This window comes from Plecotus auritus, assembly GCF_963455305.1.
Source record: "Plecotus auritus genome assembly, chromosome: 3".
In the NCBI taxonomy this organism is placed as follows: domain Eukaryota; kingdom Metazoa; phylum Chordata; class Mammalia; order Chiroptera; family Vespertilionidae; genus Plecotus; species Plecotus auritus.
Window position 1 is genome coordinate 185,421,639 of NC_137772.1, and position 22,082 is coordinate 185,443,720.

General features: G+C 37.1%; 1 protein-coding gene across 3 annotated transcripts in view; it reads left to right on the forward strand.

Moving 5' to 3' along the window:
* Positions 1-22,082, forward strand: part of ABCD2 (ATP binding cassette subfamily D member 2) — an 81,994-nt gene that overhangs the window by 26,514 nt on the left and 33,398 nt on the right. For all 3 annotated transcript variants that reach the window (XM_080661816.1, XM_080661818.1, XM_080661817.1), the window contains exons 7-9: positions 6,280-6,425; positions 10,463-10,547; positions 16,209-16,334. In XM_080661816.1, coding sequence (XP_080517942.1) covers positions 6,280-6,425; positions 10,463-10,547; positions 16,209-16,334 — 357 coding nt within the window. The remainder of the gene's footprint in view (positions 1-6,279; positions 6,426-10,462; positions 10,548-16,208; positions 16,335-22,082) is intronic.

The window sequence follows — 22,082 nt, forward strand, 5'->3', positions numbered from 1 at the left end:
TAAATTAAACTATGTTCAAATCACTTTCAAATTTGAATATGTTCTCTATTCTTTCCTATTCTTCTAAAACCCATTTCTTTATAAAATTTTAAATAATTTCTCAAAAATATTCCCTTAATTTTAAAGCAGACCTTATAAAACAGGCAAATCTTAATTTTATGAAATATTAGGCATAAAAAAATCATGATTTACCCTATATGTTGCCAAAAGAAGATATTGTCTTTGCAACAGAGCAAAGAATATGTTTTGTTATAGGAAATACAGCAGAATGGACAGACCTCTCAAGTAACACCAATAATACCAACATTGGCACACCGCACAGCATGCAAGATGTACCTGTGGCAAATGAGCTTTGTAGATATTTTAAAACCCAAGCTTCCTTTTGAATTGTGTCTGTATGAATGCTTTCCAAATCCAGGATTTTCTCTTTAAAGGTTAGGAGAACTGTGTTATGCAACAACATATTTAATCCACCCCAAATGTAAAACCAGATAATGACTCTTAAAGAACCAGGAAGCACATGAGATCAGAGGGAGGTTAGAAGACCTAATTTGCCTCCTTTCTCTATGCTCTTCTTCTTTTGCCTTAGATATCAGGTTAAAGAATGAAGAAGCCGTGTAAGTAAAAATGTGGAGGAATGCTAGTTTAAATATCTTGATCACTGTTTTCCCCTGGATCTCCAGCCTTTGGGGACTTTCTGCTTCTTAATGAATCTCTAGGTGCCAGAACACAGATAGAGAGGTCCTCTGCAGAACAAGTAAGATTCAGGCCAGTAGGGCCATTGTCTGAGTGGAATGTTGGTCTGAAAGGGCCACTGGAATAAAAGAAGAATGTGATATGGGGCTTAATCCAGGCCTACTTGTGGAGCCCCATACCTCATAGGTTACACAGACACTGGTCTCACTGTCCCCAAATTAGACAAATCTGGGCTTCGAGAGTGGGAGTTGTTACTAGAACAGGTTGCCTATGTTATGTGGGAGTCACTGTTGAACAGATTTTTATAGAATATAAGTTAGAAAGGGCATCTGCATGTCTCTTTTTTTTAAAAAAATACTTTTATTGATTTCAGAAAGGAAGGGAGAGGGAGAGAGAGATGGGAACATCAATGATGAGAGAGAATCATTGATTGGCTGCCTCCTGTACACCCCCTACTGGGCTTCGAGCCCACAACCCTGGCATGTGCTCTTGACCAGAATCAAACCCGGGACCCTTCAGTCCACAGGCCGATGCTCTATCCACTGAGCCAAACTAGCAAGGGCCTCATGTCTCTTTATGCATTGGTGGTATCCTACTAAACCTAAAACATATCTCTTGGCATATTGTGCCATGACCTCTGATGAATAATTAAATAAATTAATGAATATCTGCACCGACTTGGTTTCTACTGCCAAATTAGTTTGGCTCCTTATACTAATTAGGGAGAAAACTTTATTTTGTTGCTTGCACTAGATATGTCACATAATGGTCTTTAGGATGGGAATAAGTGTTTGTCATGTGACATGTCTTTCTTAAAAGAAATTATTTTAGCTATAAAAAGTTTCAGTAGTATTGCTGTAGCAAATTCACTTCTATTTCTTTGCTTTATACCATTAGACTCAAAGAAGTAAACTTTGCATAAATATCTTTGGACAATTGTCTGACAGAATTGTAATTTATACATTTCGGTACATCCTGTGTAGTAATTGTTAACAGTCGTTCTTAAAAATCTCTTAAAGGGATCTATAAACGTAAACATGATTTTCTATAGCTTTCTATTGTTTGGAAAAATGTTGCCCTTTTTTCATATGTAACTCTTCTATGGGCTAATTTTTTAAAATAGTAATAGAAAAAATATTTCATTGCATCTAAAAGTTTTTTCTCATTTCATGAATCAATTATTAGGGTAAGCCATGTGAAGTTAGTAATTTTTAAAGATCAAAATATCAGAAATTTTATACAGTAACCTAATATAATGATAAATATTCTTAACAAAGTTGACTTTTAAATAATTTGTATTCTCATTAGCTTACTGATACTTTGATAATTCCACTAATATTATTTTTATTAGTTGGAAATGAACACAGTCCCTGTCTTAAGAGGTAGTACACATTTCTGCTCTGGTGCCTGGAAATATATCTTATCCTAAAAATATAATTTCAGTAATAAGTAACTATCTCTATTTTCAGTTGAGTATTTATTCTTTTTGCTACTTACTTATTTTAAGAATATTAGAAATTACTCATGAATTGAGCACTCAAATCTTATTTTTGCTGTTCATGAAAAAAATTTGATGACAGATCGGTTCCAGCATGTACATTTATATGAATTATTAATAGCTAGATTTTATGGCTCTCAGATTGCTAACTTCTTATTACTATGGCAGCATAGTACCTTATTCTTAAACTTCGCAAATGCTTAAATATAGTTAAATTGCAGTGAAACTTTTATCAGTATTGTTCAGAATTAAAATCTAGATGACTATGAAATATTTAGCATTTTGGGTAATGATTCCAGACTGTCCAAGCGCAGAGTTAACATATCTGTATGCTTTTTCCTTCTTTCTACCTTTGTCCCTATTAATTAGAAAAACAGAGACTAATATAAAAACATACAATTATAAACCATAATAAATGTCAGTACATTTTACCAAAACAACCATAAATTGTTGATTTTTAAGTGGACAAAAAGGTGGGGAATATAAAACCAATTGCAAAAGTACCTTGAGACACTTGTAATATAATAACTATAAAAAGCCATAATCACTGGGAATGGAATTGATCTCAGACATTTTTATTTTAACTTTACTGTTACAGTGAACAGCTTTAATTATACATGCATTTGAAAGAATTTTAGATCACATAGAAAAACAACTATGATAGCTGTTTAAATTATAAGTTATAATGTGATACCTATGGGTTTACTCCAGTGTTTTTTTTCACAACAAATAGAGGTGATTCTGAATTTTACTTAGAGAAAGTAAATTAAAAGTAGTTAATGTTTCTCTGTTGATAGCTACTAATTATAAGCAATCTAATTTTTTGTTGTCGCTTATACTTTGTATGTTGCATGATTCTCTTCCTGATGGGCCAGAGCAAGTAAGCTAATAACATTCTGATATGGTCATTGGTCTACCTGAAATAATGAGAAGATAATTTGAATAGGTCTATATATCTAGAAAGGAAAGTTTAGTACAGGTACTTTAATTATGTATAACTTTGGTAGGACTAGAGAAACTTGAGCTAGTTTAACATGACACATTCCAGGCTTTTGAGTTGGAAAAAGGATCACAGGCAACTAATCATATAAACATTGGATACAGGGTCCTCCATTCCCTTGTGCTTTCAAGATAGATTCAACATCATACCACATTTTCTTGACATAGCCTTTCTAGAGGATTCTGTGTTAACTTTAACTTCATAATAATATTTTTAAATAAATATATTAACAAAACCTATTAGAGTACACTTAGTTTCTGTTAACCTCATTAAACACATAGATGATGTACTGTTTTTACCATTTTACATAATATAAAACAATGATTGAGAGAAAATGGCACTTTAATAAAGCAATATTTGTTATCTTTAATGAATATATAATTTTATAAAATACCAGAGGCCTGGTGCATGGATTCACAATCTGGGACCCCTCGGGATGTCGGAGAGCCGGTTTCGGCCCAATCCCCACAGGCCAGGCCAAGGGACCCCAATCTGTGCACCAGGCCTCTAGTCTGCATATAAGATCTTTCATTAATTTCTTCCCGCCCTCCTTCTCCCCGCTTCCCTCTGAGATTCATCAGCCTGTTCCATGTTTCCATGCCTGTGGTTTCCGCTCATGTGTTGAGCGTCTGCCCCCTGGTGGTCAGTGTGCATCATAGCTACCTGCCAGTTGGCCAGTCAGCCAGTCACTTAGGCTTTTATATATATATATATATTGTATAATTTCATCAGCCTTTTCTTTTTAAAAAAATATTTATTATTGAAAGTATTATATATGTCCCTTTTATTCCCCCATTGGCCCTTCTAGCCTGTCCCTCCCCCTTCCCCAGGCCTTCACCAACCTATTGTCTGTGTCCATGAACTATGCATGCATGCATACAAGTTCTTTGGTTGATCACTTCCCAACCACCCACCTTCCCTCTGCCTCCTCTCTGAGATTCTGCATTCTATTCTATGCTTCTATGTCTCTGGATCTATTTGGTTCATCAGTTTATTTTGTTCATTAGATTCCACATATGAATGAGATCATGTGATACTTGTCTTTCTCTGACTGGCTTATTTCACTTAGCATAATATTCTCCAGGTGCCTCCATGCTGTCTCAAAGGGTAAGAGATCCTTTATTTTTACTGCTGCATAGTATTTCATGGTATAAGTGTACTATAGCATATTTATCTACCCGTCTACTGATGGGCACTTGGACTGTTTCCAGTCTGAAAGTAAAAATTACGTAGAAAGGATTCTTAGGTCACTCTTCCCAAAATCCAGTCTGACTTGGTCCTCCCATCTCCAGGAGGTAGTCAATTTCATTAGTTTCTGGTTTACTGCGTTTCCTTTTGTAAATATAAGCAAACCCTTCTTGTGTTTCCCCTTGTAAAAATAAGCAGATAAATATGTATTTTATTTTTTTAATCTTTATTGTTGAAAGTATTACATAGGTCCTCCTTTTCCCTCCATTAACTTCTTCAAGCCCTCTCCCATCGCTCCCCCCTACCCCCAGGCCCTCACCACCCCATTATCTATGTCCACAGGTTATGCATATACGCATACAATATGTATTTTCTTAATTTTCTTTTATTGTACATAAAGGTCGTATATAACAGTCAGCCACCTGTACCTGCAGGTTCCAAATCTGCAGATTCAACCAACCATGGATCAAAAACATAAGTGTTATGTTGTTGCTCATGGGTATTGTATGTCATTATGCTTGTCTGTGCTGAACATGTACAGACTTTTTTCCTTGTAATTACAAGGAAAACAATAGTGTAATGACTATTTACATAGAATTTACATTGTATTAGAAATTACAAGTAATCTGGAGATGATTTAAGGTATACAGGAGGATGTTTATAGATTATATGCAAATACTCCATTTTACATAAGGGATTTATGCATCTGAGGATTTTGGTATCCACCAGGGGTCCTGGAACCAATTCCACCCCCCCCCCCTCAGATACCAGGGGATGAATGTATAGATCAATGGTTCTCAAATGGGGATGGTTCTGTCCCCCTAGGGAGCAATATCTGAAGAATTTTTTTTATCATTACTGTAGTGGATGCTACTAGTGACTAATGGATAGAGACCAGGTATGCTGCTAAACATCCTACAAAACACAGGATAGCCCTCAACAACAAAGAAATATGTAGTTCAGTATATTCATAATGGTACTGTTGAGAATACCTGCTATACATCTACTTTTGTGCTTTTTTTTTTAACTTCACAATAACTTATGGAAATTATTCTGTCAATTTCCAAAGGTTTCTGCATCCTGTTTTATAGCTACAAGTGGCAGGTATTATAGTGTACTCAGTCGTCTCCTTTGTGTGAGCATTTCAATTGTTTTCAATATTTTGCAATTACAAATAATCTGAACGGATAACAGTATGCCCTTTTTTTTGTTACTGTTGGTGTTTTTGGAAGTATATCTTTAGAGTAAATTCTTAGAAGTAAATCAAAAGCCAAGTTATATGTTGGCTTGCCAAATTCCCTCCAAAGGGTTGTACCATTTCACACCTTCACCACTGTATGAGCACATCTATTTCTCCAGAGGTTGGAATGAGTTGCCGGGCTTTTGAAACTCTGCCAATCTGATAAGTACAAGTACATAACTCAGGATAGTTTTAATTTGCATTTCTCTTATTTTGAATGCCATTTTTTTTAAAGAAAAGTTTTGTTAGGACCCAAGCGGTTAGGACCCAGCAGTCCCGGATTGTTCACATTGCTGGGTCAAAATCTTAAATTTTATAATAGTTAACCTAACTAATATTTGATGAAATACAGAAGCAACATTTATAAAATATAGCAAAACAAGCATGTGTTTCTGCTGCTGAAACTATCCAACTATCTCTTGTTAGATTTGAAATAGAACTTTATTTGTGGCTATGTTTCAGTAAATCTTTACATGAACATAGCAGTGTATTATCCTGCCATGCCCGAGAGAAGAATACTCATCACTAGGTAACAAATACAACCCTAGAAATGTGGTATGTAAAGTCTTCAATGGCGTTTTCAGACCACCGGGATGTCACACTGAGTAAACTGAAATGACGCTGTACTAGGATTCTTGTGTGCTTGGTGTTTCATAGGCCATACATGTCTCTTGGAAGTCTTCGGGATCAAGTCATTTATCCTGATTCAGTGGATGACATGCGTGATAAAGGCTACACAGACCACGACCTGGAATGTATCTTACACAATGTCCACCTCTATCACATCGTTCAAAGAGAAGGAGGTAAGCTCTGTCATTCTTTTGTTTAATATACTTAACTTTGTTTTTTAAAATAAATGGGTAAATTGTCTGTGTTTTAATTTGAATATATGCTGTTATCCTATATAATAAAAGTCTAGGTGGCATCACATGACATCACAAGATGGCTGCCATAAGATGGCCGCCATAAGAGGGGTGGCCACAAGATGGCCAGCAGAGGAGGGCAGTTGTGGGCGATCAGGCCGGCAGGGGAGGGCAGTTGGGGGCAAACAGGCCAGCAGGGGAGGGCAGTTGGGGGTGACCAGGCTGGCAGGGGAGGGCAGTTGGGGGTGAGATCAGGCCAGAGGGGAGGGCAGTTGGGGGCGATCAGGCTGGCAGGGGAGGGCAGTTGGGGGCGATCAGGCCAGCAGGGGGTGGTTGGGGGTGATCAGGCTGGCAGGCAGAAGCGGTTAGGGGCAATCAGGCAAGCAGGCAGGCAAGCGATTAGGACCCAGCAGTCCCGGATTGTGAGAGGGATGTCCAACTGTGTGTTTAGGCCCAATCGTGGGATCGGGCCTAACTGGCAGTCAGACATTCCCCAAGGGGTCCCAGATTGGAGAGGGTGCAGGCCAGGCTGAGGGACACCCCTGGCTTGTGCATGAATTTCGTGCACTGGGCCTCTAGTTGGAATATAAGCACACAAGTAAAGAAAAACAGCTTTTATTGTTTTTCTATTATTGACATCCTTTTCTGCTTATTTTATATTTCGTGCAGCACACTAGGCTTTTTATTAAGTCTGCTGCTGGCACTTTAAAACAGTTATTTTTTCATATTTGGATGTACAAGTGTCCCTGAGGCCACTGTCAATCTAGATATATGTAAAGGTTATGACAGATATCTTTTCCTGTCAAGTTTGGCTTACATTAAAATTAATAATTTGAGAGATAATTGTCATGAAACTTCTTTTTTGGTTTTAGACCCACAGGCTTACCAATACATTTTTTTTTTCTCTCAAGCAGCATATAGAGAATTAGATACAATATAGAAACTTCTGTACTGTGGTTTTTCAGCATAAAATATTTTTGAAAGAATAGGAATAAAAGTTATATATATGAGCTCTGACTGGTTTGGCTCAGTGGATAGAGCATCGGTCTGCGGACTGAAAGGCCCCAGGTTCGATTCTGGTCAAGGGCATGTACCTTGGTTGCGGGTACATCCCCAGTGGGAGTGTGCAGGAGGCAGCTGATTGATGTTTCTAACTCTCTATCCCTCTCCCTTCCTCTCTGTAAAAAATCAATAAAATATTTTTTAAAAAAAGTTATATATATGAGCTTAAAAAGAATTGCTTTATAATGGTCACACTTTCAAATAACTTGTTAACATATAACTTGATAGCCTAGAAAAACTACTGAAATAACAGGTTTTATTTCTAGGTTTAATTTTGCATGGATTTTACTTTCTAGCCCTTTTCCATGATCAGAAGAAGCAGGGTAGTACAGTGACTAAGCATATAAGCTTTGAAGTCAAAGTTCTTGAATGAAGTCTTAGTTAATACGGTTATCTGTATCTTCAACTGTAAATATCTACCATATAAGGATTCTGAAAAGATTAAATAAGACTATGTAAAGCATTTAGAACAGTAGCACATGGTAAATGCACAAGAATTAGTAGCTAATGGTACTATTACTAGTTATAATATTGATACTACAGTATTTTGTCTTTGTATGATGGTACTTGATATTTTACACAGAAATTTCTCATATATTATTTCATTTGGTCTTTACAACAAGCAAATGAGGCAGATAACAGAGGTATTATTATATTTACTTTTATGTTGTTTGTAATATCATAATTTATAAATGCCACAAACATGGAAAGCCGGTTGTCTTTTTGTTTCATATGGTCAACTTCTTCCCAGTTCTAAAACACTCTGTCAGAATATATACTGCCTGTTAATCTTGGGTAAGTTATTATGGATTAGTTTGAAATCCAATAATCCAAGTAGAAACTTATGGTAAATGTGGGTTATTTTATTTTTCAGAAGTCATCAAGAAGTTCTAGAACTGTTTTTAAGAATGTTCCAACCTTAATAATGAAATTGTAATTATAATGGTTTATTGAGTGCTTACTATGCAGAATATAACATATTAAGCAATTTACATTGTCAGCTTATTTAATACTTATAACTTCCCAGTGATGTGGGTTTGACTAACCTCCTTTTACAGATGAAATTCAGAACATTTAATACATTCCCTAGAGACCTATAGCCAGTGGTGAGACAGGGATTCAACCACAGACCATACTTGAAAGTCAATGTTCTGTACTATGCTATACCACTGTGCTATGTTATCTCCTAGCTTCCTGGGCATGAGTGAGAATTGTTATATCCTTACACATTAAAAAATTCCAAGGAAACCCACTTTACTTGCCTAATCCTTAAAACATGAAATATCTTTTTAACCGAAGCAAGAAAGCACTTATATTTGCAAGGTCATCACTTACTTGGAAGAAGCCTATTGAAGTTCTGTTTAGACTGCCTAATATTTTTCTTAGAGAAATGCTTTGCTTTAGTAAAATATGGAATTAAAAACTATGTTTCATTCCATCGAAGAGTTTTCAAAATAGAAAGAAGTGTTAACAAATGGACATAAATAAAGCAGTTTGTACATCTCTAGGTAGCAGGAAAGCCATTCTCTTCTTAGCTGTCTTAGTCTCTCTAAATCAATATCAGAGGTGATAATATGACTTAAGTTCTGATTTAGCTGTTCTGAGATTAAGCAGCATTACCTGCTAAAACTTTTGGGTTTACTGCAACAAAGGACATGATTTATTTAAATATGTAAAGCTAAAACTTCTCTTGACCCAAATACTTTTGTCTTCTCAGTTGGCAAGGGAGAAATATTTTTAAAGCCCAGAATACTTATCATACTGTAGTAATCTGAACCTAGTTTTCAAATGCTCACTTATGTTTTATAAATACTATAAAATTCAGTCATAGGGCCCAGCTGGTGTGGTTCAGTTGGTTTAGCATTGTCCCATGCACTAAGAGATAGTCAGTTTGATTCTCTGTCAGAGTACATGCCAACATTTCAGCCTCGATCCCAGTTGGGGGCATGCAGGAGGCAGCAGATAGATGTTTCTATCTCTCTCTCCCTCTACCTCCCTCTCTCTGAAATCAATAAAAGCATATTGTTTAAAAGAATAAGAAAAATGTTCTAAAAATTCAGTCACAGAAGAAATATTATGTCAACAGTTTTCACTAGATGCAAGAACTTCAAATCAGATGGCATTTTTTCTAATGTAAGGATATGGTTTTAAATAGATAGAAATTTCCTGGACGGAAAATGACACACAATTCTGCAATTTGGTTTTTCATATAAAAGAAATTCTGAGTACATTTCTATAGCAGTATGTATAGATCTGAACTGTTTTTGAAAAATAGAAGCATTGCTCTTTTTTTGAATAAATATCCAACAGAAAGTCAGTAACTAAAAAGTTGTAGGAGATGTGGCATAAATAAACTGCACAAGCATGAAAATAGACCTGCATATAAATCCCAACTCTGATATCTGGCTGTGTAAAATTAGACTGTCAATTAATCCAGGAGTTTCAGTGTACCCATCTATAATATGCAACTAATAATATCTACCTTCCAAGATTGTGGAATATTAATGAGAAAACTCATATAAAGTGACAGACACATGGGAGCATTTACATTAGTTCCTGCCTTACCCTTGGTAGACTTTGCAATAGGCCTATGCAAATGTGTTGGTCTTTTCTCCCAACACCCTGCAAAATAAGTATAACTATACCAACTCTTTGGATAAATTCAGAAACAAACAAATTTTAAGAGTGTCAGTATTTCAAATTCTTGGAAGATGATTTGTCAGCAAAAGGAAGTATTACCGTTAAAAATATCATAGCTAAAACAAAATACTTATACATGAGGCTCTCTAGTTTATCCAAGCATGTGTTCTATAAAATACCAGGTTTTTTGTGTTAATAAACTTGCCAGAATCACCTGTCCAAAACTGTAACAATTAAATGAATGATTTATAAAATATATATCTTTATTTTTTAAGGATGGGATGCTATTATGGACTGGAAAGATGTCCTATCAGGAGGGGAAAAGCAAAGAATGGGCATGGCTCGAATGTTTTATCATAGGTGAGTATGCTATTCCATTGATGTAACCAAAAAAACCTTTGGACAAGATTCACTGTCCTCATCTTTAGTTTAAAAATATCTCACTGAAAAATAAGTGCTTAGACTTTACAGTTTAAATTTTTTTTATGTGACAGAAATTGCCAAGTCCTTTTTTTCTATTTTTTATGATGACTAATGTTAGATGACAAAATTAAATTTTTATGTATTCTACGTTTGAAAGTAGAATTGATATTAATTTTAAATTGTAAAGAATACATAACTACTATTTATTGTTGTGAACACAGTAGGTAGGCATTCAGTAATATTTCTGAATTAAATTGTTAAATTCAAACTGGTACATCTACACAATGGAATACTACGCTGCGATAAAAAAGAAGGAATTCTTACCATTTGCAACAGCATGGATGGAACTGGAGAGCATTATGCTAAGCGAAATAAGCCAGTCAGAAAAAGATAAATATCACATGATCTCACTCATTTATGGATTATAATGAACAACATAAACTGATGAACAAAAACAGATCCAGAGACAGAGAAGCATCTATTAGACCATCAAACCTCAGAGGGAAGGTAGGGGAGGGTGGGGATAAGGGAGGGAGAGATCAACCAAAGGACTTGTATGCATGCATATAAGCCTAACCAATGGACACAGACACCAGGGGGGTGAGGGCATGAGTGGGGGTGGGCAGTGGAGGGATAAGGACACATATGTAATACCTTAATCAATGAAGGAAAAAACTAAATTAACTTTTCAACCACTCAGTAGACTATTACATTTAATAATGCTCCCCTCCTCAAAAATCAGAGGCATATCCAATGGAAAAAGGAACCAGCCAGCATAGGTCTTAATGGACTCTGATAAAAAGAGGTTCAGAAAATAATTTCTCCTGATAAAACTTTTTTTCTTTGCAACCAGCGTCAGATTCATAGGAGTTCAAAGATACCAGGCATAGGACACTAGAAAGAAATAAAGCTATTCTGCTTTATCCATCTTGTCTGTCCTATTCTTCCCTGAAAAATAAGTATCTTTTTCCCCCTTAGACTTCTGGTAATGAGAACCTGAGTTGTATGCAAAGCAGGAGGTTATCAGAAAATATGTAACTAATTTTTAGTACTTACATCTTGGTCACAGAGGACCAAGAATTACATTTACATATGTGAATACATGAATGGGCCATAAGCTGGGGCAGTGAATACTCCTGAAGGAATTGCAGTGGAAGCATTAATACTTTTGTAGAGAACTTTATAGTTTGGCATCAATACCTGAAATCTTAGGATACTTTCGAACATAATAACATACCATAATTGTACCTAATAAAATTTATAATAATTATTTAAAGTCATCTGATTCATATTCAAAGTTTAACATTGGAAAAAGCACATATTTAAACAAGTCCATTAAAATATGATTATGCATTCATTTCATAAAAGTAGAAAATATAGATAAAAGAAGAAAAAATGTGTCATCTCATTAACTTATAATACTTAAAATTTAGAAATAGCTTCTTCTCAGTCTTGTTGCACACAAGCTGGTCATTATCTTGATTTTGTAATGTAACTATTTTCATAAAGTATATTAAATTATTTATTTATTATTTTTTAATCCTCATCCGAGGAATGAGGATTTTTTTTCCCCATTGATTTTTTAGAAAGTGGAAGGGAGGGGTGAGGAGGAAAGAGAGAGGAGAGAGAAACATTGATGTGAGAGAGACACATGGATTGGTTGCCTCCCGCATGCACCCCAACAGTGGGAGGGGAGCGAACCTGCAGCCCAGGTACATGCCCTTGACCGGGAATTGAACCTAAGACCCTACAATGGGCAGGCTCACACTCTAACCACTGAGCACCACCGACCAGGGATCTCTTTTTATTTTGTCAACTTTTACGTGTATTATTATGCAATAGCTAGCCAGGATTTTTAAAAATTATTATTATTGTGATATTTTATGTACCTAATGCACAGACAGACCTTAAGTATACATTCAATGACTTTTACTAAATGTATGGTACATTGTGTAACCAATACCTCAATTACAATAGAGAACATTTCTGTCACCCTAGAAAGTCCCTCATTCCCATTTCCAGTCAGATTCCCACTTAGATAATTTCTGCTTTGAGTTTTATCATCATAAATTAGTTCTTCCTGTTCTACAACTTCATATAAATTAAATCAGCTAGTATGTATTAATTTTGCATCTAGCTGGAATTTTCAATGGGAAAAAATTATTGTGTTAAAATACCATATTTATATTAATGTACATGGTTAGTTTAAGAACATGACAAGCTAAAAAAAAAGTGGATCAAAATTTGCTAACTTAGAATTTTCAGTGAAGTATATTTGGTAATGACCCTTTCTCAGCTGATGTGGTAAGATTCAAGTGTAAACTTTACAGTTTGACATTTATGACCAGCTGTTACCCACTATCACCCTGAATCTGTTTGCACTCTGTCCATAAATATTCAGTAATATGATCACCAGCATAGTTGGTGAAATGTAATATAATGGAATGTAAAATGTGACCGCAAATTTCTCACTGCAGCAGTTTGTTAATAAAATAAATCGTGTATTAAAGAGCAAGAGGCATTAATGAAAGATGCCAGCCAAAAGAGGTTTCAAGTACCCATAACTTGAAATAAATAGTTGATACTTATTTGTGTATCTAAAATATTTTGGATATGAGACTGAATAAAGATCAAGTTACAAATACACCAGTGGAAAGAAAATTTAGTGATCATGAAGATGATGAAGTTGTTGAAAAGCAGAACCTATTGAGAAAAAATAAAATGGAAATATTAAACACAGTGAAGAAAAAGTATAATAATGAGAAACTACCTTCCCTCATTCTCAAAGAATTAATAAAAAGATTTGAATTGCAATGTGAAAGAATGGAGCTAACTAAAATGGAGAACTTTGGCAGGGAGTATTTAATATCACAATTGTATATTCTTTTTGAAAGGATTTTTAATGTTTAATGCATGATCAGTATTCTGTCTCACTAGACCTTTTGCAAGGCTCACTCTTCTGATGATACCAAAAGAAAAATAAAGGAAAATCTGAGAAACCATATTATCTAATGTTTTACTTAGTTATATCAATCCCAGATTCCAGATATTGCTCACTATATTTAAGTACAACACACGCACACGCACACGCGCACTCACACATAGCAGTCATGCCACAGAAACAATGGTGTGCAATCTATCTTACATCTGCTAGACTAAGGGTTGCTATGACAACAGAGTATAAGATATATACTTTTTTCTAATTCTAAAATGGCTTCTCTTCTCTGTTTAGCCCAAAGCACTCTAAAAATAATACATAATACAATAAGTAGTTTTATTACTCAAGAGATTTCCAAAGAAGAAAATTTTATCTCAATCCATTTTATTTTATAATTTTATTAAATATTTTTTAAAAATTAACTTATTTTAAAATTATAATTGACATACAGTATTATATTAGTTTCAGGTGTACATCATAGTAACTCAACATTTACATACCTTACAAAGTGATCACAACAATAAGCCTCTTACCATCTGACAGCATATATAGTTATGACGATGTTATCAACTTTACTCCGTATGCCATAGATTACATCCTCGTGGCTTATTTTATAACAGGAAGCCAACCCTCTCTCTTATACTTCCTTTTTCCCCTCTCTTCCACTTAAAAAAAATGTCATCTGTAGAGCAGTGATCAACTCTGAGACAAAAACTAATGCTTAATACTTACACCAGAACAGTAACCAAAAGCCAAGAAGCAAAACTGCATCTGTTGATGTCATAGGCAACTGGCAGTGATCTTTTAGTTCTTTGCATGGAAAGCAGTTATTGAAATAAAATGGTGGTGCCTGGGTGGGGTAGCTCAGTAGTTGAGTGTCGACCTATGAACCAGGAGGTCACGGTTCGATTCCCAATCAGGGCACATGCCCAGATGCAGGCTCAATCAGGAGGCAGCCAATCAATGATTCTCTCTCCCTCTCATTTCCTCTCAGAAATCAATAAAAATATATTTAACAAAAATAAAATGGGGTGTTAAAGTTGCCTTGACTACTCCCCTTCCCAACAAGTGGGTACAGGATCTTATTAAAAAGCAAATCCATCATAGAAAACTACTTTACAGTGCTAAGTAACTATTTAAGCTGAATGGGAAATTACTACTGGTTTCAATTTTTATCTTTTCATTGACATTTATTTTTAAAAAACATAATATCTTTGCCCTGACCGGTTTGGCTCAGTGGATAGAGCATCAGCCTGCGGACTGAAGGGTCCCAGGTTCGGTTCTGGTCAAGGGCATGTACCTTGGTTGCGGGCACATCCCCAGGGGTGGGTGTGCAAGAGGCAGCTGATCGATGTTTCTCTCTCATCGATGTTTCTAACTCTCTGTCCCTCTCCCTTTCTCTCTGTAAAAAATCAATAAAATATATTTAAAAAAAAAAACAAAAACATAATATCTTCATGGAGGAAATTGTCCTGGTAAATACTTGATACTGATTTTCAGCCCTGAAGTAAATAATAAATGGCAGTGCATGAGTTGATCTTTGGTTCTCTCTCTCTCTCTCTCTCTCTCTCTCTCTCTCTCTCATCCTCACCCGAGGATATTTTCCATTGGTTTTTAGAGAGAGAGTGAAAGAGAGAGGGAAAGACAGACAGAAACAGTGATGTGAGAGAAACACATTAATTGGCTGTTTCTGCATGAGCCCTGACCATTGCCTCCTGCATAGCCCTGACCAGGGCCCAGGCAGGGCAGTCTGCAGGCCTACGCTCTATCCACTGAGCAAAACCGGCTAGGGCTCATCTTTGGTCCTCGTAACAAAGCTAAGTCCTGTTGCTGACTACCAAATACATATCTAAAGTCCAGACAGGTTTGAAATAAGACAGGTAAAGGAGAAAGAAACAGTAGGGGAGTGAGGTGAAAGGAAGAGAATAAACAGTAGGGGAGTGAGGTGAAAGGAAGAGAAAATGGTGGTAAGTGATAGGTTCCTCTGATAGTAGTAGAAAGTCATTTCCAGAGAAAAGTTGAACTAGCAAAAAACAAAATTGAGTACAATCAGAAAAATATGTACTGATTTTTTCCCCCTAAGAATTTGATTGTGAAGCATGGTCACAATGTTACCAAGTTAAATACCTACTCTAAACTTGTCATATTAGGCATACTTACTTTTGCAGAATCTTATAGCAATGAGATTCCATTAATAGTAAGTGATTAGGTACTCACAATGTTGATAAAATTATCTTCTTAGTAAATCTTTTCTAACAGGGCTGTGGTTTGTTTGATAATTAGCTACTATAATGTATTTTTCATTTAATTAGTTAGAACCTTGTCACCAAGAATGAGCCTGCCTTCAGTAGAAAAAGCACTCCGTGACCGGCCTCATCTTCCTATGCCTCACATATATGACTCACCCAACTGCATAACAACAAAGCTTATTGTACTGTGAGCAGGCTTCAGAAAATCGATTTAAAAATTAAGAATATCATATTCTAGTCCAAAGTGTGGGGGGGGAGGAAGATTGCTCTTTTGCTTTATCATTTATCACCTTTGATATGTCATAGACTATTTTGCTTCTTTAAAGGTAACATCGCAACTCATAATGTTCAAATAAAGATTTCTCATCCAAATAGGAAAATGATTCATTTATTTGTGCTTATTTTTTGAAGACCAAAATATGCATTGCTGGATGAATGTACCAGTGCTGTCAGCATTGATGTTGAAGGAAAGATATTTCAGGCTGCAAAAGGGGCTGGAATTTCCTTGCTATCCATAACACACAGACCTTCTCTTTGGTAAGTGTTTCCAATTTGTGAGAGATGGTTTTTCCTTATATTTCTTAAAGATTGGCTTTTCTAAACTTTCCACTATAAAGCATAGGACGTTTCATTTACTTTCTACCTGTATTTTTGTTAAGTTGACACTAGTAGTTTATGTATCTCAAAACTAGCATTAATGTGCTATTTGGAAACTATCACCACATTTCAATAACCCTTAAAAGAAGTTCAAAAATTTGGTGATTATGAAATATTCATAATTTCGTAGGGTATACTAGAATATACAAGAGTGGGAAAAAGTGAGTTTATAGTTGTGAGTATATGAAACACAAGGTTTATTCTTTTGAGTTAATAAAACTATTATAATAATCATAACCTGCATGTCTTTTTCCATATGAACAACTATAAACCTACTTTTTTCCAACTCTATAGTTGCATAATTTTACATCATCTTTTTAGTTTGTTTTTCAAAATCCAGGAAAACGTCCAAGTTGATATTGCCCAAATGATTAACTTGAAGGAAACAGGAAAAAAAGTTTTTGTTTTGTTTCAAGGAAAAATGAATGAAATGTTTTATAAATAATACCTCATAAAATGAGATTTCCCATTTTTAAAAAATGATGTCATTTTTACCATTACTTTCATATATATGTACACATATACATATGTATATATACATACATATACATACATATATATATATATATATATATGTTAGAGCGAGAGGGAGAGAAAGACAAACATCATTGTGACAGATAAACATTGATCAGTTGCATTATGCTATCTTGTCATTCAGTTCCTTATTCAAGTAGCCTAAATAGGCATTGGAAAATGGCCATTTTTCTCAATTAAAGAAACAAATAGGTTGTTGTTTTGTTTGTTTTTTTGTTTTGTTTTGTTTTTTTTAATATATTTTACTGATTTTTTACAGAGAGGAAGGGAGAGGGATAGAGAGTTAGAAACATCGATGAGAGAGAAACATTGATCAGCTGCCTCCTGCACACCCCCTACTGGGGATGTGCCTGCAACCAAGGTACATGCCCTTGATGGGAATCGAACCTGGGACCCTTGAGTCTGCAGGCCGACGCTCTATCCACTGAGCCAAACTGGTCAGGGCTGTTGTTTTGTTTTTGTTTAAATATATTTTTAATGATTTCAGAGAGGAAGGGAAAGGGAGAGAGAGAAACATTGATGATGGGAGAGAATCATTAATCGGCTGCCTCCTCTCACACCCCTCACTGGGGATCCAGCCTGCAACCCGGGCATGTGTCTTGACCAGGAATCGAACCGTGAACTCCTGGGTCATAGGTCAGCACTTATCCACTGAGCCACACCAGCCAGCGGTTGTTGTTGTTTTTAAGACTTTATTTTATAGACCAGTTTTAGGTTCACAACAAAATTGAGAGGAAGGTACAAAAATATTTCATATACTCTCTGCCCCTATACATGTATAACCTCCCCATTGTCAACCTCCCCCACCAGAGTGGTACACTTGTTATAATTGATGAGCTGATATTGACACATCATTGTCACCAAAGTCTATAGTTTACCTTACAGTTCACTCTTGGTATACATTCTATGGCTTTGGACAAATTTATAATTATGCTAGAGGCCTGGTGCATGGATTCATGCACCAGTGGGGTCCCTCGGCCTGGCCTGCACCCTCTTGCAATCTGGGACCCCTCAGGGGATGTCGGACTGCCGGTTTTGGCCCGACCCCTGCAGACCAGCCTGAGGGACCACACCAGTGCACCACAAACCAGGTCGAGGGACCCCACTGGTGCACAAATCCATGCACTGGGCCTCTAGTATGCATATAAGATTTGGTTAATCTCTTCTCACCCTCACCCCTTCCCCCTTCCATCTGAGATTCATCAGTCTGTTCCATGTTTCCATGCCTGTGCATTGGCATCTGCCACCCTGGTGATCAGTGTGCATCATAGCTACCAGTCAAATGGTCAAACGGTCGCTTAGGCTTTTATCTATATACTAGAGGCCCAATGCATGAAATGTGTGCAAGGGGCTCGGCCCTCACAGCTGCGATGGCTTGCCTCAGCCCTTGCTGCCCCAGCTTCATCCAGAAGGTCATCCGGAAGGATGTCCAGAAGGTCGTTTGGCTGTTCGATCTAATTAGCATATTATGCTTTTATTATCCTGTATAATAAAAGAGTAATATGCAAATTAACCATCACTCTGCTACACCCACAAGCCATGCCCACCAGCCAATCAGGAGTGAATATGAAAATAAACCCAACCAAGATGGCTACGGCCACAGAGAGCAGGAGGGAGGCTTGGGTTTCCCTGGCAATGGAGGAAGTCAAGCTTTCCGCCTGCCCTTGCCGGCCTAGGCCTCCACTCAAGGCTACAAAGTTTCAATGATAGAAGATACATAAATCCAAAATAAAATGGCTGCCGCCACAGAGCAAGCAGAAGGCTTGGCTCCTCTCTAGGCTACAAAGTTTCAATTGTAGAAGATAAATAAACCCCAGATACCAGGGCCTCCGCTTGGGTTGCCAGGGGGCATGGCCGGCCTGCAAACCACCACAGGCCCCACGCCCAGGCCGCCTCATGCCCCAAGGGAACCCCCACCCTGATCCAGGATACCCTACAGGGCAAACCAGCTGCCCCCACCCATGCACCAGGCCTCTATCCTATCTAATAAAAGAGTAATATGCAGATTGACCATCACTCCATCACACAAGATGGCTGCCCCCATGTGGTCAAAGATCCTGCCCCCATGTGAACACAAGATGGCCACCACAAGATGGCCAGCAAGGGAGGGCAGTTGGGAGGGACCAGGCCTGCAAGGGAGGGCGGGTGGGGGCGATCAAGCCTGCTGGGGAGGGCAGTTAGGGGTGACCAAGCCGGCAGAGCAGGGAAGTTAGGGGCGACCAGGCCTGCAGGGAAAGACAGTTGGGAGGGACCCAGGCCTGCAGGGGAGAGCAGTTGGGGGGGAACCAGGCTTGCAGGGGAGAGCAGTTGGGGGGGACAAGGCCTGCAGGGGTGGGCACTTAGGGATGACCAGGCCTTCAGGGGAGGGCAGTTAGGGGTGACCAGGCCTGCAGGGGAGGGCAGTTAGGGGAAAACAGGCTGGCAGGGGAGCAGTTAGGCATCAATCAGGCTGGCAGGGGAGTGGTTAGGGGGTGATCAGGCTGGCAAGCAGAAGCGGTTAGGGGCAATCAGGAAGGCAGGCAGGTGAGCAGTTGGGAGCCAGCAGTCCTGGATTGTGAGAGGGATGTCCGACTGCCTGTTTAGGCCCGATCCCGGTGGGTGTTAGAATTATAGCTAGTTATAAATATAAAAGCCTAATATGCAAAGTGTCCCCTCGGGAGTTTGACCAAACAGGAGTTCAATTGCTCACTATATGTGCACTGACCACCAGGGGGCAGCGCAGAATGAAGGGAGGCCTCGGCCAGCAGCTGGCAGCCACTAGGGACCCTATCAGTGCACAAGTTTCATGCACGGGGCCTCTAGTATATATAGATGTCTCCACCATTATAATATTATACAGAGTATTTTTATTGCTCTAAAAATCCTCTGTGTTCTGCCTGTTCATCCCTGCATTCCCCTACCTCGTAGAAACCACTGAGCTTTACTGTCTCCATAGTTTTGCCTTTTCCAGAATGTCACATAATTAGAATTGCACAGTTTGTAGCCTTGTTCATTGCTTTCTTTCACTCAGTAATATTCATTTACATTTCCTCCATGTCTTTTCATGGCTTACTAGCTCTTTTTAGCACTTAATAGTACTCCATTGTTTGAATTATACACTTTATCTATTCACCTACTGAAGGACATCTTGGTTGCTTCCAAATTTTAGCAATTATGAATAAAGTTGCTATAAACATTCATACGCAGGTTTTTGTGTGGTCAGTGTCAGAGTACAGTTGCTGGATTGTATGGTAAAAGTATGTTTAGTTTTGTAAGAAATTGTGAAACTATCTGTCAGAATGGCTGTACCGTTTTGCATTCCCATTGTCAGTGAAATAGATTTCCTGTTGCTCCACAGCTTCATTAGCTTTTGGTATTGTCAGTGTTCTAGATTTTGACCACTCTAATAGGTATGTAGTGGACAAATAGTATTTTAAGCAAATAACAAAATCCATAATTTTATACCTTTTAACAAGAAAAACATGTTTGGTTTTTTAAATATTTTTTATTGATTTCAGAGAGTAAGGGAGAGGGATAGGGAAATAGAAATATCAATAATGAAAGAGAATCATTGGTCAGCTGCCCCCGCCCCTGGGGATCAGCCCCGCAACCCAGGCATGTGCCCTGAACGGGACTTGTACCATGACATCCTGGTTCATAGATTCATACTCAACCACTGAGCCACGCCCGCCAGGCAAAAAACACATTTTAATTGCAGCTACCCACACTATATTTATGAAACTAAAATCATTTTAGCTCTGCTCTATGAATTAGTTTAGTCAGTTTATCATTGAATATCACTTATGATTATTCTTTCTCCCTAAATGAAATTCTTATTTCCCTTGAAAAGATTTCAGAAAAGGGAAAAGATACATTATATTTTCCCCCATAACAACAAATGGGTAATTTTTGTTTGTAAAGATTAAAATCAATACTAGTTTCGGAAGTGGTCAAAAATTAGAGAGGCTTATTAAATTATTTGGTTCCTGGAGAGAATTATAGCTTTTAAATTACCACTTTCCTGTGCTTTATCCTATTTGTGCAGGAAGTCTGCCAATTATTACCCATGAGCCTCAGTTAATACAGTAGCTTCTTTTAAATTCCTCTAAGATAAACCCTGAAATATTATTTTAGCACATAATCTAGAACTCACCTTTGAAACTATATAGTTTCTTCCTTCCATCTAGAAATCAAATAATGTTGTAGGACTGGAATAATGAGCCAAATCTTTCTTATACATTGGAGATACAGGTTGCCCAAGATCTGAACTACCACATCCTAAAATTGCTCCTGGTTGTAGATCCAAGGTTAGGAAGGCCCAAGAAAAGTTGAGAATGAATTTTTTTTTAAATGGTATTTTTACCAATATTTCTCTTTCTTGTATGATAATCCTTCCTTTGCTTTTCCATTACTTTTATTTTAGTTCTCATCTTTTAATAGCAGCATTTTCACTTTTTCCCTTTGACATAGAACTATATTGTTGACCATTTAATTTTTGTGAGGTCCCCACCTGTTTGGAGGTCAAAGTTTTGAAAACTAAAAAACCTAAATATAGCGTGTGAAAAACTTCAAAAGCATATGAAAAAGATCATTAATCCCTGCCACATGTTATCAAACATTTGAACTTCAACCTTCAGCTTGAGAGTGATTTTAGTCTTTTAGACATAGTTTAACCTAGCTTAGTTTTTCCATCTTACATCACGTTAAAACCACCCAGCCAAAGTGGGATGGAATCCAAATGCCTATCAATCAATGAATAAATTTAAAAAATGTGCAATAACATATAATGGAATATTATTCCGCCATAAAAACAAATAAAGTACTAAATGCTACAATTAGATGAACTTTGAAATCATTTTGTTAAGTAAAAGAAGCCAGTCACAAACAGGCACATATTATATGATTTTATGTATATGAAATGACCATTATAGGCATATCCATAAAAAGAAAGGAGATTGGTGATTTGCAGGGGCCAAGCAAAAGGGGAAATGGGGAAGGCCCACTAATGGATATGGGGTTTATTTGGCAGGGGGAGGGGGTGAAAAAAAGGTTCTGGTATTGGATAGTGGTGCTGGTTGCATTAGCTTGTGCATATACTAAAAATCGCTAATTTTA